The sequence below is a fragment of the Syngnathoides biaculeatus genome, chromosome 21, assembly GCF_019802595.1.
Source record: "Syngnathoides biaculeatus isolate LvHL_M chromosome 21, ASM1980259v1, whole genome shotgun sequence".
Taxonomy (NCBI): Eukaryota; Metazoa; Chordata; class Actinopteri; order Syngnathiformes; family Syngnathidae; genus Syngnathoides; species Syngnathoides biaculeatus.
In genome coordinates, this window is record NC_084660.1 from 3,415,202 (window position 1) to 3,429,371 (window position 14,170).

At 52.2% G+C, this 14,170-nt stretch overlaps 1 protein-coding gene across 2 annotated transcripts; it reads left to right on the forward strand.

The window, feature by feature from the left end:
* The first annotated feature begins 38 nt into the window (after positions 1-38).
* Positions 39-13,261, forward strand: znf638 (zinc finger protein 638). 2 transcript variants are annotated; one of them, XM_061808959.1, is made up of 32 exons: positions 39-174; positions 959-2,805; positions 3,410-3,471; positions 3,580-3,789; positions 3,866-4,173; positions 4,251-4,468; positions 4,544-4,678; positions 4,779-4,877; positions 4,946-4,983; positions 5,062-5,495; positions 5,811-6,404; positions 6,466-6,500; positions 6,587-6,718; positions 6,789-6,923; positions 6,995-7,033; positions 7,131-7,256; positions 7,328-7,451; positions 7,526-7,684; positions 7,785-7,987; positions 8,073-8,207; positions 8,357-8,395; positions 8,486-8,626; positions 8,699-8,793; positions 8,895-8,918; positions 9,002-9,380; positions 9,483-11,516; positions 11,842-11,956; positions 12,025-12,120; positions 12,200-12,322; positions 12,594-12,704; positions 12,780-12,901; positions 13,010-13,261. In XM_061808959.1, exons 2-32 carry the CDS (start codon positions 1,057-1,059, stop codon positions 13,070-13,072), a joined length of 8,277 nt encoding a protein of 2,758 aa, XP_061664943.1. In that variant the 5' UTR covers positions 39-174; positions 959-1,056; the 3' UTR covers positions 13,073-13,261. The 2 variants fall into 2 exon arrangements, with proteins under 2 accessions (XP_061664943.1, XP_061664942.1); XM_061808958.1 differs by having other exon boundaries at positions 73-174; positions 800-2,805.
* The last annotated feature ends 909 nt before the right edge of the window (positions 13,262-14,170 follow it).

The following is a 14,170-nucleotide window of genomic DNA, read 5'->3' on the forward strand; positions in this document are numbered from 1 at the left end:
GTACCAAGATGGCGGCCAACTGTTTATCCAGTCTTTTTTTTTTTTCCCCGCAGATCAGTGAGCGGATGCGGTGTGACAGTCAACTTCCGCTACATGTGACGCACGAAGCTAACTCCTTGATAGCGGCTTGGCGACGATGGACGATGGCTTTTGCATTGCAACGCTTAAGCAAAGGTAGACGCACATAAAAGAAACGTATTTGCCGTTGTGTTGTTTATATTACCAGCGCTGTGTTGTGTTTTTGGGTCATCCATTTTATATCGTTGGAAACGCACGGTAGAGGCCTACACTTCGTCAACATGGTGGCCGTTTTCATTTTTTGGGGTCAACGAAAGCGTCATGCTGTACTGTGAAATTGTTTTGTGTCCCCGTGAAGCAAATTGTGTGACCTAACGTGTGATAGATATTTGGGGGAATCCAGGAAGCAAAAAGTAATGCCGAGACCAGAACGCATGCGGGGCTTATTGACGTCGCAATCCAATATTACAAGGATATCATCTCCACATCGTGCGACTTCAAATACGGTGTTAGCACATCCTTTTTACATTGTGTGTGTATGTATATAAATCTATAAGGCACATACAGTTTAGTCTTTGGGATGACTTTACGATGCCTGTGATGTCAAGGAAGAAGAAGAACCACAAAAAAGTGAAAGGTTGTGATCTGTCCTGGAGATGTCGGCCCATCGTGGTAGTTGTTGGATATGCAATAAAAACAACCCAAAAATGTTAGGAATTGTGTGTCCTTGATGTTCGTGCTACTTCAATCTTTGTATATTTATTTTTTGTGAGATGAGCAGGAAGTGACCACGATCACGTGATTCTGAAAGGAAAAGCCAAGTGGATGAGCCGAGAGAAGATATTTCCACTGAGGAAGTGTTCCAGACCAGTGTTCCAGTTTGCTGCAATAACCCTCCCTTTTTTTTTTCTTTTTTTTTTTATGTATTTATTTTTTCCAGCTTTGCGTTGACGACATAGCATTGTATCCGTCCTCCGAAACGGCCTCCTATTCGCTGGACTCGCCGGGAAGTCGTTCCTGATCGGCCCTCGGGCAGCCATGTCCCGTCCCCAATACAACCCTTACGCGCCTGAACCAAGGGATGCCGAGAGAGACACCCGTACGACGTCTACTCTCGTAGGACTGGGACCCGGCCTCGGCACTACTGCCGGTGGCTCGCGGGGTTCCGGCAGCATGGCGATCCCCTCGTTGGTGCCTAATTATCGGCCCAAGCAAAGGGCCAAGACCAATGACGACATCCAGACTTTGGCTCAAGTCGGTCCCGGGCGAGAGTTGCTCTCCCCAGGTGCGGCGGCGAACTCTTACCAAAACAGCAGCAGACGCTCGGACGGTGGCGGTAGCTCCTTCAATTGCTTGTCTAGCTACGACCAAGCCACCGCTGACGACACTTCTGCTTTTTATCATCCCTTGACATTGCCGGGGCGTTCGTCGTTTAGTGCCTCCGGTGAGGAAGATCGCGACCTCCGCTCAATTTCAGGTCATCATTACGACAAACGCAACGTGGCGCAATCTTCTGAGCCCGCTCAACCCAAATTTACCTCTGAGACGGCAGCGAACATCCTGGGGCACTTTGGACTTGAAAAGGATGACTTGGAACATCTTATCTCCTATCCTGAAGACCAGATCACCCCTGCTAACTTGCCTTTTATCTTGCGCCAAATCCGGATTCAAAAGTCCAAGAAAGGTCAGTCCAAACCCATCCCTGAGCCTGCTCCCGCCCGCGGGGACAATTGGGGAAGTCCTGGACTGGGAGGGATTAAGCGAGAGGACAAGCCGTCTACTCTCCTCCAGTCGAGTACAATCATCGACTACGGGCATACGAGCAAATACGCTGGCAGGGTGGAGGTTAATTTTGAGAGCAGAGCTGAAAGAGCCGAGGGTGACAATCAGATGACTGTGGACAGTTTGGGCAGAAGAAGCGGCGGTCAAGAACTCGTGCAGCAGGCGGGAAGAAGCCCCAGCCTGGTGCCTTCTTCCCTGGATCAGCAGGCAAGTTCCAGCTCTTTCTTCACCTCCAATCTGACATCTGCCACTCCCAAAATTCCCACCAAACAAGCGCCAAGTAGTGCTCAGTCAATGTTCCCCTCTTTCCCTCTGCTGGCGAAAGACATAGATGGCAAAGACGTCAAATCTCAAGCCCCAAACCCCCCGTATACCTTTGACCGAGTGCAGGCTGCGCCTAAGCCCACCGTGAAACAACATCGTGGCGTCCATTGCAGCAGACCTGGCCTCGTGGTCCTCGGATCGTATGACTACACCGGCGGCACTGATGACCAATTTAACAGTCAATCGTCTGCTATGACAGAGATGTCCCTAAAACAGCGTAAGCCAACTCAGCAGCAGAATATCAAGACAGGGCAGCAGCAAAAGCAGGAGTCCACGCGGAAGCCACCGCAAGTAAAGAAGCAGCAGCAGCAGCAGCAGCAGGCACCGAAGACCCCACTGAAGCCGCAGCCGGCCAACCCGACGCCGCGGCCGGCCGTGACCGAGGCCTTGCTGCCGACGCCCCCCCAGCTCACACAGATGACGTGGCAGCAAGGTTTCACCGCGGCGCAGGATTTTCACCCCATCCCGCCCACTTTTCCCAGCTTCTCGAGCAGGCCTGCACTTCCGTCGTTCGCCTCGCATCTGCGTACCGGCGCCCCGTGTCTCCCGCAACCCCAGGCGCAGATGTCCGCGTCCACGGATTTGCAGACGACAGCCATGATGCTGGACTATGTGGCGGCCACGCCCAGAGTCTTTCCACACACGTGTTCTCTGTGTAAAAAACGGTGTGCCCTGATGAAGGTGAGTGCAACTCTGCTCTCTTGTTGTGTCTCGCTATGGCCCATCGCTGTTCTCGTTCTGTCACACTTTGTGCATAAAGCTGTTCAGTGCTGTTCCTCTCTTCTATTTTCTACTTGGTTTGTTATGGACCAGCGGCTCATGTTGGCCAATCGTCAGCGCTTGAATATTGAGAATGAACCAGCAATACGATTTTTTTGTTGTTGCTATTTTTTATCTTCAGTTTTTCAATACACCAATGTTTATCTTTTTATCAGTTTTTCTGATGGACAAACATTTTGCTAATATTCGATTTGGATCAGCTTGTGGGATCCCGGCGATTTATTCCCTCCCGAGATGTTTTGTTCGGGTCCCCCACCTCCCCCGGCGTGATCTCCAGCCATTGCAGAGCCAAGTGAACAACAAGGACATTTACCCGAAATGTATTCACTGGAGCTCCATAGAGCGATTGCCATCAAGACTTTGGGACTTCAGCAAGTAAAGAAGTGTTTTTGGAGGAGGAATATTAAAGTTGTGGAACATCTGTGATTGTGGAGCCGACAGATGTTGGGTATCGATGCCTCGTGTCGACATCCCTTTTGAATGATTGTTGTGTTTTGCCTGCCAGGACTGGCTTGATCACCAGAACTCCACCCTTCACCTTGAGAGCTGCAAAGTCTTTTCCAAGAAGTCAGTGTTCTCCCCCCACCTCAATACACAAGAACTGTTTTGTTGTCAGAGATAGGCTTGATGCTGTTGAATTCTCATAAATCGGAGATGTTTGACGGTGTCACTCAGATATCCACAATGGGATGCAGAGGGGTCGAATTTCCTCAAGGATAAAGAAGAAAGGAAGTCTGCGCTCACCCCACAATCTCCGAGTCAGAAGCCCCTACGAAGCGATTGTTCATCTTCCCGCCGCCGACGCAGCAGCAGCTCAGACCCTGTAAGAGAGAAAAGGAGGAGGACTCGATCCCGCTCGCCGCACAGTTCCAGATACAGACGCAGGTGCTGTCAAGTTTCCGGCTTGCATGCTGGGCTTGATTCTTTTACCATTAAAAGTCTTGTTCTGTACATCTTCCAGGTCTCGTTCCCACTCCTCAAGCTCGTCTGACTACGGTCGCTCACACCCGAGAAGTTACGAGAGGCGCCCCGTGCGCCGAAGCCAGGATGACCAGCAGCAGTCGTCGTCGTCGGGGAGGAGCCGCGAAAGGACCTCGTCGCGCCGGCGGTCCTCGTCGAGAGGCCACGATAAGGGCCCGTCACCGAAGAGAACCCGTGAGAGGCGGTTGCCTTCCAAGAGGAGCCGTGAAGGGAGCAGAGATCCGCCGAATACCCAGCAGACTTCGACCAGGGCAGAGAGCCTTGCAAAGAAACTTCTGGAATCATCAGGTCTGACGTCCGAGTCTTGACAGGCACCAGACGCAACCGAGGCCGCGTGAACGTTAACACTTTGTGTAACTGTCCAGCTGTCCAGTCTCTGTCAGAAGAGTCTGACATGGAGGCTATGGTTAAAACTCTGGCCCCCGCCTTGTTGGCGGAACTGGCCAAATTGAAGACCGCTCGTTCGAGCTCTTCCAAGGGAACCGCCGCGTCGGCATCCACTGCCGCCTCTGCAGCCAACAAAAAGCCGGTGGGAGCCAAAAGCACCGGCGGCCGACAGAAAACGTCCTCCGAGAAGACCGAGGTTTGGCGCACAGGATAGCGAAGTGAAGGTACGGACTTTGTTGAAACCCAGGCGCTCGTCTCTACTTTTGCACAGGCGGCCAAAGCTTCCGTCCCGACCATTGTCACACTCGGAGGAGTTCCCAGTTCTCTCTCCTACGGCGACATTGTAGCTGTGGCTGAGCAGTATGGAAAAACCAAATCGGTTGTCCTATTTCGCGCCAGACGCGAGGTAGCTTTCTTTGTGTCTGCTTCGTAAGCTTGCAAGAAAGCAAGCGACAGCCAGCGGTGCCTTTGACTTGACTGTGTTCACTTTGTGTGCGTTTACGCAGGCGATTGTGTGTTATGAGACCCAGAAGGATGCAGAGAAACTGAGGAAGACCACCAACCTCACGGTGCAAGGTTGGCCAATCTCCATTGTGGAAGATAAGGTGGGTGCATTGATGGTGCGTCGTACTTCTCGGTACATCGATCTAAATCAGTCCGCGCTCTGCTTTAGGAGAGTCTCCCCGGGGTGCAGAAGACCCATCCTCAGAAGTAACTTCACATTCCTTTCTCTTCATGTCACCGTTCATAGTCAAATGTCGTCATGTCACAATAACAATGTTTGCCTAGAAATTGCCCGGCTGCGTCCAAAGCCTCCAAGACCCAATTGTCGAAAAGTACCTCTGCCGTGCCTGGCGCTAAAGGCAAAGCCAAGAGTGTCCTGAGCAAACAGACCACCGAGACGGTGAAAAAAGCCGAAACGAGCAAAGTGAAACTACGAGCTGGCGCTGTCAGAAAGAAGGTCAACGCCGCAGTCGAGCAGCACAATGCGGTAGCCGAGACGACAGAACCGGAATTAGCGGAGATGGTGGAAGCTCCGCAGCAAGGTGGGGCTGAAAGCGAGCTGCTGACGGAAGACGTGAGCCGCACGGAAGCGGGCCCTTGTTCAGCAGCTGAGGAGCGGAACCAGCAGGGTACAGCGCCCCAAGTGGAACCTACAGAAGTACCAGTGCCTCTCCAAGGAGACGCGCGCGACGCAGAAGGGACAGCGGAGCAGCAACAAGGTCTGTTAACGCCGTATGGCAGCTGCCCCCCCCCCAAAGTTGACTCTCCATCGACAGTTGAAGGCAGAGGTTTACAGACAATGTGGAAAAACACCCAAACTGAAGTCGTTCAAAACGGGATTTTTGCCAAATAAGTTTAGGTACCCTGTGCAAAAACACATTCAATTTTGCCACATTTTCTTTCGTATTCTTTACTGCATGATCTAAGGAGTAGCAGGAGAAAGTGGTCAGATGTGTAAAAATGACCTAAATATGAGTGTTCATGCTTTGTTTTTCATTGTCATTCAGTGACTCTCGGTTCCTTTATGTTGCCAGCCGAGACGCTAACAGATGCGGCTTTTGCGGAGGAGGCAGTGACCCCGTGCGGCTCTGACGCGGCAGTGAAGGACGACGCGGCGGCTCCTCGCCCCCCCAACGCAATTGTGAAGGAGGACGTTATGGCCCCTCACGGCCACGACGCTGCAGTGAAGGAGGACGCGGGGGCCCCTCGCGACTCCGATGCAGCAGTGGAGGAGAACACGGCGGCCCCTAGCGGCCCCGATGCCACGGTGGTGGAGGACGCGGTGGCCCCTAGTGGTTCAGAGGACGCGGTGGCCCCTAGCGGCCCCGACGCCGCAGTGGTGGAGGACGCGGTGGCCCCTAGCGGCCCCGACGCCGCAGTGGTGGAGGACGCGGTGGCCACTAGCGGCCCCGACGCCGCAGTGGTGGAGGACGGGGTGGCCCCCAGCGGCCCCGACGCCGCGGTGGAGGAGGACGGGGTGGCCCCCAGCGGCCCCGACGCCGCGGTGGAGGAGGACGCGGTGGCCCCCAGCGGCCCCGACGCCGCGGTGGCCCCATGCAGTTCTTATGCAGCTGAAACTCTCACCGTTGGAGAGAGGATGAAAGAACATCTGCTTCAGGAGAGAATCCGTAAGTCCCAACGTGTCAAAATAACACAATGGCTGCTAAAATGTGAATTTGTGTCTTTCAGCTTGCATAAAATACAAAAACTACTACAAAGGAAAAGTAAGATGTCGCCAGACTCTTTGATAGCTTGATAACTCGTGGTCATAATTTGTCATGATTTCCATTTCCCCCCCTCACTGAACAAGAACCATTTGTTGATCACCAACCTGCCCGAGGATGTACACAGCTACACCGAGCAGGACGTCGTCGACTTGATCAAGCCGTTTGGAATGGCGTCCTTTGATGAGAACATCTACATTATTCCTCAAACCAAAATGGTCGGCGTGAAAAGTCTTTCATCTCGTGGCTCTTGTCGTCAAGTCTAATTTGAAAACAACTGTCCTTCAGGCGTTTGTCCGGATGACAGATGCATTTAATGCGCGCGACACCAAGAAAGCCAGCAAAGGCAAAAGATTAACTCTCGGAGCCTCTCGGCTGAAGTTGCACGTTGACATCCTGCGCATAGACCTCCCGATGCTGCCGGTACACGTCGCAAACGCAATCACGCAATAGTGGCAACTTAACTCGATGTTAAGATGATGTTTGTGTTCTAGGCGGGCTTCTATCAGACTGTGATGAAGATGATGTGTTGTGTAAGTAAATCGGTGACTGCTTATTGTGACGTAATGTCGCCACTATTTTTTTTGTTTGTTTGGTTTTTTTTTGAGCTTTGCAATGTTTGACCTGCAGCCGGTGACGCAATTCGCCTCCAGAACCGTATTCATCAAAAGCATTTCGCTGGGTGACGCCGCCAGCCTCCGGGAAGCTTTGAGGAAGATCAACGGTGTCCAAAACTTCATGCCGCTCCTCAACAAGGTTATTTATTGTGTCAGAATACCGATTTTCTGATTTAACGGTCAATGTGAAAGTTGTTGTTTTGTTTGCAGGTCTTTGTAGAATTTGAGTCTGATTGTGATGCCGATCGCTTGGGAGTTTGGTACTTCCTCCAGGACCGGTGTCCTGCCTATCAACTGCACAGGCTGGGCACGCCTCGATCAGTAACTGCACCGCGTAAGTTTCTCGGGAATGCCGCCGTCGGGATGCAAAATGAGGACTAAAGAGAGCCTGGTTACTCCTCTGCGCAGCGCCAAGACATCCTGAGAAAGCCATGCCGGACGGCAGCGCGGCAGCCGTTCTGACCTTTCAGTTTGGCATTCCACAAGGCACCACATCCCCATTTTATCTCCCCATGAGGTCAAAACCTTATCTGTTTGTAACCCATTCCCCGTGGTTTGTCATCCCAGGTTAGAACCACAGTCCTTTTTTTTTTTTTTTTTTCCCCCCTTACCAGACTCCCGCGTAGCATATGAAGTCTTCAACAGGAGTCTGTTGCGCTTCTTGCAGAGTTCCTGACGATCAGAGAAGCCGCCGACATTGACGAGTCCGCGCGTCACCATTCGGGGGCAAGGCCGACGATCATGTTGACGGGTTTGCCCGAACAAAGTTATAAACACGAGGACGTGGCCCGGCACGTGCGGCCACATATGGACCAGAAGGACCTTCGGGGGCTGAACTCCAACGTGAGCGTGCTGCCGCTCCAGAGGAGGGTGAGGAATACCGCGGCTGGGTTGGCGCCGCGCGGATTTTTGGCGTCGGTGTGCTCATGGCATCTTGCCGTCTTCCGGTTTGCAGGCTTTTGTGCATTTTAGTGAATGGGACGCTTGTTGCCAGTTCCTTCGCAGTCACTTAAAGAAGGCGGTGGCAGTGCACCACCAGGAGCTCTCGGCGCACTTTGTCCTGCAGCCCATGCGTCCGGAACACAGCGAGGTACGGACACTCCCCTCAAACGGTCACGATAAATGATTAAACGGCTCATTTTCTTGACGGAAGGACGCTTTGATACAGTAATTATCGTGACGCTGGCAATGACAACTATTGATGACATCACTGACTGTGATTTTACGCCGTCTCGACAGGAGGGCAGATACGCGTCGCTGATGCGGCTGAGTTACTCGGTGAGCCGACGGCGTGTCAGGACCGGGAGCCGGAGCCCGCGTGGGGGTTTTTCCCTCCTCAGGAACGTTTGCTTGCTTTGTGTCTTCCAGCACGTCGGAGAGGCGGAGTCGCTGGCCGAACGCCTGCTTTGCGTGGAGATCTCCGAGACCCAAAAAATCACCATTCAGTTTGTTCTATATTTGGTCTCGCGTCACGCCACTTTTGTCAACTTCCTCCCTTTGGCCAACCGGGTACAAGAGTGAACGATCCAGACTAATGAGGCTTGTCGTCGCCCCGTATCAATGATTATCTCCCCACCGCAGATATTTATCGAGATGGCCGACTCCGCAGGAGTCACGCGTGTGTTGGAAAAATCGAAAGATTTTTCTCCACTTTCTCCGAAAGACCACGATGCTTGGTAGGTTTCCGTCACTCTTCGCGCAAGTGTGCATTTCTCTATTCAACAATGTTTTGCGCTAACATTCTCCAACTCCTTTTTGCGTTTACGTATGCTGTCAGGCGTCCAGTTCAACGCTTTGAGAGGTGAGAATTTTAGGAAAAGGTGGAAAAAAATGCGACGCTGTCACGTAATAGCAAAAATGGCAGCCTTTCTATTCTCATTTCAGCGTGAAGTGCTTGAATCTGCGCCTTCGGGACGAGAATGTGACTCTGTCGAATCTCGGGACGGACGGCCAGACCGAGGCCGCGCGTCCGCCGTCGGCGGGCTCGGCGTCTCCCGCCGTTCAGTCAGCTGACGCAGAAACCCCCCCGAAGGGATTCACGTCAGCACCGCCGGAGAAAGAAAGGCCAGCTCAAAATGACGGTCAGGAAGTGGAATCTTTGATCGCTGTCCACGATGACATTTCGGTAATGGCGGAAGATGGGCCAGCGTGCGCGTCATCCCGTGGTGACGGCGAGACCCGACTGCCTCCCGTTTGCGGTAACATTGCCGCAGCCCTACGTGAGCCCGACGAGGCTCGTCCCGTGAAAGAGGAAACCGTGCTGGTAATTCTCTGTGCTGTATTGATTTTGTTTTTGTTTAGGATAGTCGGATGTATCCTGGCGAACATGCTAACTCTGATCGTGACTTGTGTCCTCACCATCCAGGAGCAAGAAGATCTCTCAGCCGTTTCTTCCAGTGCATTTCTTTTTGACGGGGAGCCCTTCAACATGGACGACTTTGTCACAGTCGATGAAGTGTGCGACTTTGATGACAGCGTGGCCCCCGCCGAGGCCCCCTCCTTATGCGAGCCGGCTTCTCTCCCAGCTGAACCGTGCTCAGCTTCCAAAAGGGCCAAAGCGAGCACCTCCCCCAAAGAGTCTAAGAGCTGCACGGTGTCCTCGCCATCCTCCACCAGGGCGACCAGAAGCTCATCAAGAAGGAACCTCTCTTCTGGGTCTCTGTCCGAGTCCCCTCAAAAGTCCACCAGAGCCCAAAGCAAAGCCAAAAAATCAAATAATTCATGTGTAACGGTGCCATTTTCCACTGCTTTGGAAGAAGAGAATTTTGCGACTGTACCAAGTGAGGAATGTTTTCAGGTCTTGGATAGCGTCGGCGAAGACCAGAAAGCTTTCTCGGATGTTGCCGACAGCGCTTGGCTAGATGTCACGGGAGGCGGTGCTCCGGAGCGGGACGACGGCAGTCCGCTTGGCAGTTTTGACAAAGAGCGGACACGTTCCATGCCAAAAGGTGAAGAGCAGGATGACAGAGGAGGAGAAAAAAAAGAGATGGATGACGCGGACGGAGAGCAGCTGGCAGAATCCTGCCAAACAGTCGAGGGTCCACCCTCAGTTGAGCTTGACAAAGACGTTGTAGAGACTTCCAGTTGCTCGCTAGGCAAAGAAGACGCCAAGGCCGCAGGGCGAGATGCTGAAGAAGAAGAAGAAGAAGGAGAAGAAGAAGGAGGCGCCGCAGCATATCAGGTGATTGATTCTGTGGAAGAGCAGCCGGCTTCCATTGAGGAGGAGCACAATGTCCCGGAAGCGTCCAAGAGTCGGGTCGCATCCACGAGTAGAGCCCGGACGCCCGCAAAGAAGCAAGCGCTCGCCGCCGCCGCCGCCGCACACCCTGAGCCCGAGGAGTACCTCGTGGTCGATGCTTTACAAGTCGACCGTTCCTCCGGCGCGCCCGCCGCAAGTCGGAGGCGCAGCACCAGAGGAAAGACTCAAGAGAAAAGGACCCAAACGCTCGTGAAGGACGAGGACGTCACTTTCCACGTTATAGACTCCGTGGAAGAGGAACCCAAGGTCACCACCAGAGGAAAAAGAGGAAGGCCACCGAAGACTGACACGCCGAGCGAGGACAGAGTTCCGCTCGCCAAGAGGACAAGTCCTGCTGGAAGTTCACATCAAACCGCCAAGGAGGAACCACCAATGAAGACTAAGGCCGTCGTCGAACAGGAGCCCACGTGTCAGGTCCAGAATCAGGAGAAGGTTCCTGCGGCCCCAAAAGGAAAGGGAAGAAAGGGAAGAACTAGGAAAGAGGTGAAAAGGAGAAAAATGGAAGAAACTGACAAAGGTGGCGATGAAGAAGACGTCACCATGTTCAAGATCCTGGACTCAGTGGAGGACGAGACGGGCCAGGATCTACCGTCTGCTGAGCACACGCAGAACGGTTCAGAAAAGAAAGACCTGACCGACGACGTAAGTCTTGAGGATGAGGACGAAGTGACGTATCAAGTGGTTGATTCTTTGGAAGAAGAGGCCGGCGTCACAGAAGTTTCTGGTCCGGTGAAGCCGGAAGAAGGACAAACTCGGTTTGCAGCGAGATCAGACCACAAACTGGAGAGTGGCATGAAAGAGCCGGAGGAGACGGAGACGGAGACGGAGACGCCGCAACGCCCGCCTCTAACCCCAACGCGGGCCCGCAAAGACCAAACTTTGCCTCTCGCGACCGGCACGCTCACGCTGGATCAAGTCAGCGACGAAGAGGAGGGCTTCTTTGACGACGTGGCCGTGAAGGAGCAGGAGCAGGAGCGGGAGGATGACGGAGAGCTCGTCGGCGTGATCCGCTTGCTGACGGAGGAGACGGGCGAGGAACGAGCCGAGGGGGAGCTCGCTTTGGTCACTCTGGATGAGATTGCGCTGGAGCACGAGGAGGCGAGCGGGCAGCGACAAACGGAGGATCGTCTCAACCCCGAGGTGACGGAGCAAAGCCCGTTTGGCTCGTTTGCAGATAGCATTTCCAAAAAGACACGCAAGAAGTCAGCCCACCGCGTCGATCAATCCTCAATTTGTCCGTGTGCTGTCGACTAAACTTTTTTTTGGGTCTGACCGCCAAAAGGTTGGCGAGGCGAAACGGCCCAAAATAGGACATGGTGAAGTCGTCAGGTGTTGATTCGTATTGCGCCTTTCATGAGCAAACTGCTTGACAAAAGGACAACAAAGCGATCCGACATCCGAAACCCCAAAGCAGTTTTAGCAGGAATTTCTTTTTATACATTTTTTCTAACTTTGACTTTTGCAGACGCTGCTGACTTTAGATGAAACTGGGGATGACGACGAGGAGGAGGAGGCGGCAAAGAAAGGGAAAGCTGCGCAGACGTCCCACGCTGCGGAATGCAAACGGAGCGATGACGCAGGTACTAGACGAGGGGCAAAAAAAGGGGACGGCAGATGCGACGACGTTGACATTTTTCCTCCCCGTTAGCGGACAACGCGACCATGGTGACGCTGGACCACGTAGGACACGTCGAAGAGGACATCTTCAGATGCGCCGTCGAGAAGCGGCACAACTTGACTTCTGGTCGGCATCGTTTCGGCCAAGCGCTTTGACAAAAACTTTGATGGACCCGAATGAACCGCTCGGCATGAATCTGTCGCAGAGAGAATCTCGACCGGAACGAACCAGGACGGGACTGAGGCGGCGGCGTCACCCGGCGTCCAATCGCAGGAGGAAAAGAAGGAAGCGACGGCCGTCCGAGGTTCGCAGCAAAAACTGGGGAAAGGTAATGAAGGCGGAAAAGAAGACCTCTGTCTGGAGAACGGGACCCTTTTTTTTTTTTTTTTTTTTTTTCAATTGTGTATTGATGAGATTACCAACACTGATGGAATGATCGGGTCTTGTGACCGGAAAAAAAAAAAAAAAAAAGTTTCAAACTTTATTCAAGTTTGACGGCACAAGAACGTGCAATATTTTTCACTGGATTTTGAGGTTGTTTGATTTTATTTGCAGTGAAAGCAGCCAATGAGCCGTCACGTGACCGTTGTCGTCCGCAGGCAAACGAATAGCGGAGCTCACTTTGACAGCGGCGAAGCGATCGCGTTCCGAGTCCCCGTGTGGTACTCCGGCTTTCGGATTGCCAGCCTTCAAACCCAACAACCCTCTCGGTACAAAACGCTCCATTGATTCTTGTCGCTTTTTTTTTTTTTTTGACATTCCGCGTCTCGTTTGTCGGTGCGAAGGGACAGAGTTCATCGTGCCAAAATCCGGCTACTTCTGTGACCTCTGCTCGGTTTTTTACCTGAAAGAGAGCACGGCCAAAGAAGTGCACTGCAGCAGCAAGCGGCACTACGACAACTTGAAGGTGCGCCGCGCTTCTTCCGCAAAAGCCACCTTTTTCTGCACCACCCCCCCCCCCACGTAACTCGTGTTCTCTCTCTCTCTCTCTCTCTCTCTCTCTCTCTCTCTCCAGAAGTACTACCACGAATGTGAAGAGGATTCAAGAGCATCCACTCAAGGCTTCGTCTCTGATTGAACTCCTTTTCCCGGCGACTTTTCACCTTTTCAATTAATAGTTTTCCGTAGTTCAGTTGGATTTACGAGCTCCGGCATGTTTTTGTAGGTAGTGCAAAGGGGGACACAAAAGTTTTTTTGTTTTTTTTTTTTCTTTCTGTGTATTCAGATTGACGACATGTACGCTGTTTATTAAAGGCTGACAGTTGAAGGTTTGAGTTTGATTTTTGAACCGCACTTTGGTGGAGTGGTTTGCACGTCTCTCACATTCTGCAGTTCGGGCTTTGGATTCTGGGTTCTTTCTGGAGTTTGCATGTCGGTCTGGATTCTGGCTTCTTTGCGGACTTTGCACGTTGTCCACCTGCTTTATGCCTTCAGGTACTCCGTCGTCTTCCCGGATTCCAAAAACATGCAGTTTTGCTCGGACTCTCTCTTAGTCCGAGCGTGTGGAAACGCTCGTAAGTATTTTTTGCTTATACGTTTGATAAAACAAGAACGTGGCAAAAGAAAGCGATCGTGGGGTGGGGAGACCAGGAGTGACTCGGCAACATGCACTACAAGCCTCGTCGCCACAAGAGGGCGTCGTTGCTCTTGTCACAAGAGGTTAAGATTTTGAAAACAATTCTCTACAAGCTGAATAATTGTGAGTCCCAAAACATAATTGGTACAAATGCGTGTGGTCGTTGCATACATTTTTCATGGACACCTCAAGAAAATGGTGCAAATGAAGGAAAACGAAAACGACTCATGCGCTGTGTACTGTCTGTATTCCCTTTTATGTCATTCAAAACTGAATGCGGCTGAGTTACCCCCCCCCCACACCGCCCCCAAACGTACGGGACGTGCCGAAGAAGAAGAAGACGACGTGGGTGACAAAATTTGACGACTCAGTGAGCTATCACAGCGACGGCGTGACACCATTAAACACATATTAGGTTAAATATGATTAATAATACTATTCGCTTTTGACGCCGAGTTTTGGGGTAAAATACCCAGTATTTTATGTCTGTGTGTGTGTATATATCTTTTTATTAATTATATGATATGGTCATGATGGTGGCCAAAAAAAAAGAAAATAACACAGCTCTCTCTCTCTCGCAATATATATATATTCAGATAT

Excerpts from the sequence above, each read along its gene's own strand:
- znf638 (XM_061808959.1), top strand. The coding sequence starts at position 1,057 with ATGTCCCGTCCCCAATACAACCCTTACGCGCCTGAACCAAGGGATGCC. Across the intron at positions 4,174-4,250 it reads GAAACTTCTGGAATCATCAG|CTGTCCAGTCTCTGTCAGAA; the intron begins GTCTGACGTCCG and ends GTAACTGTCCAG. Across the intron at positions 6,405-6,465 it reads TCTGCTTCAGGAGAGAATCC|CTTGCATAAAATACAAAAAC; the intron begins GTAAGTCCCAAC and ends TGTGTCTTTCAG.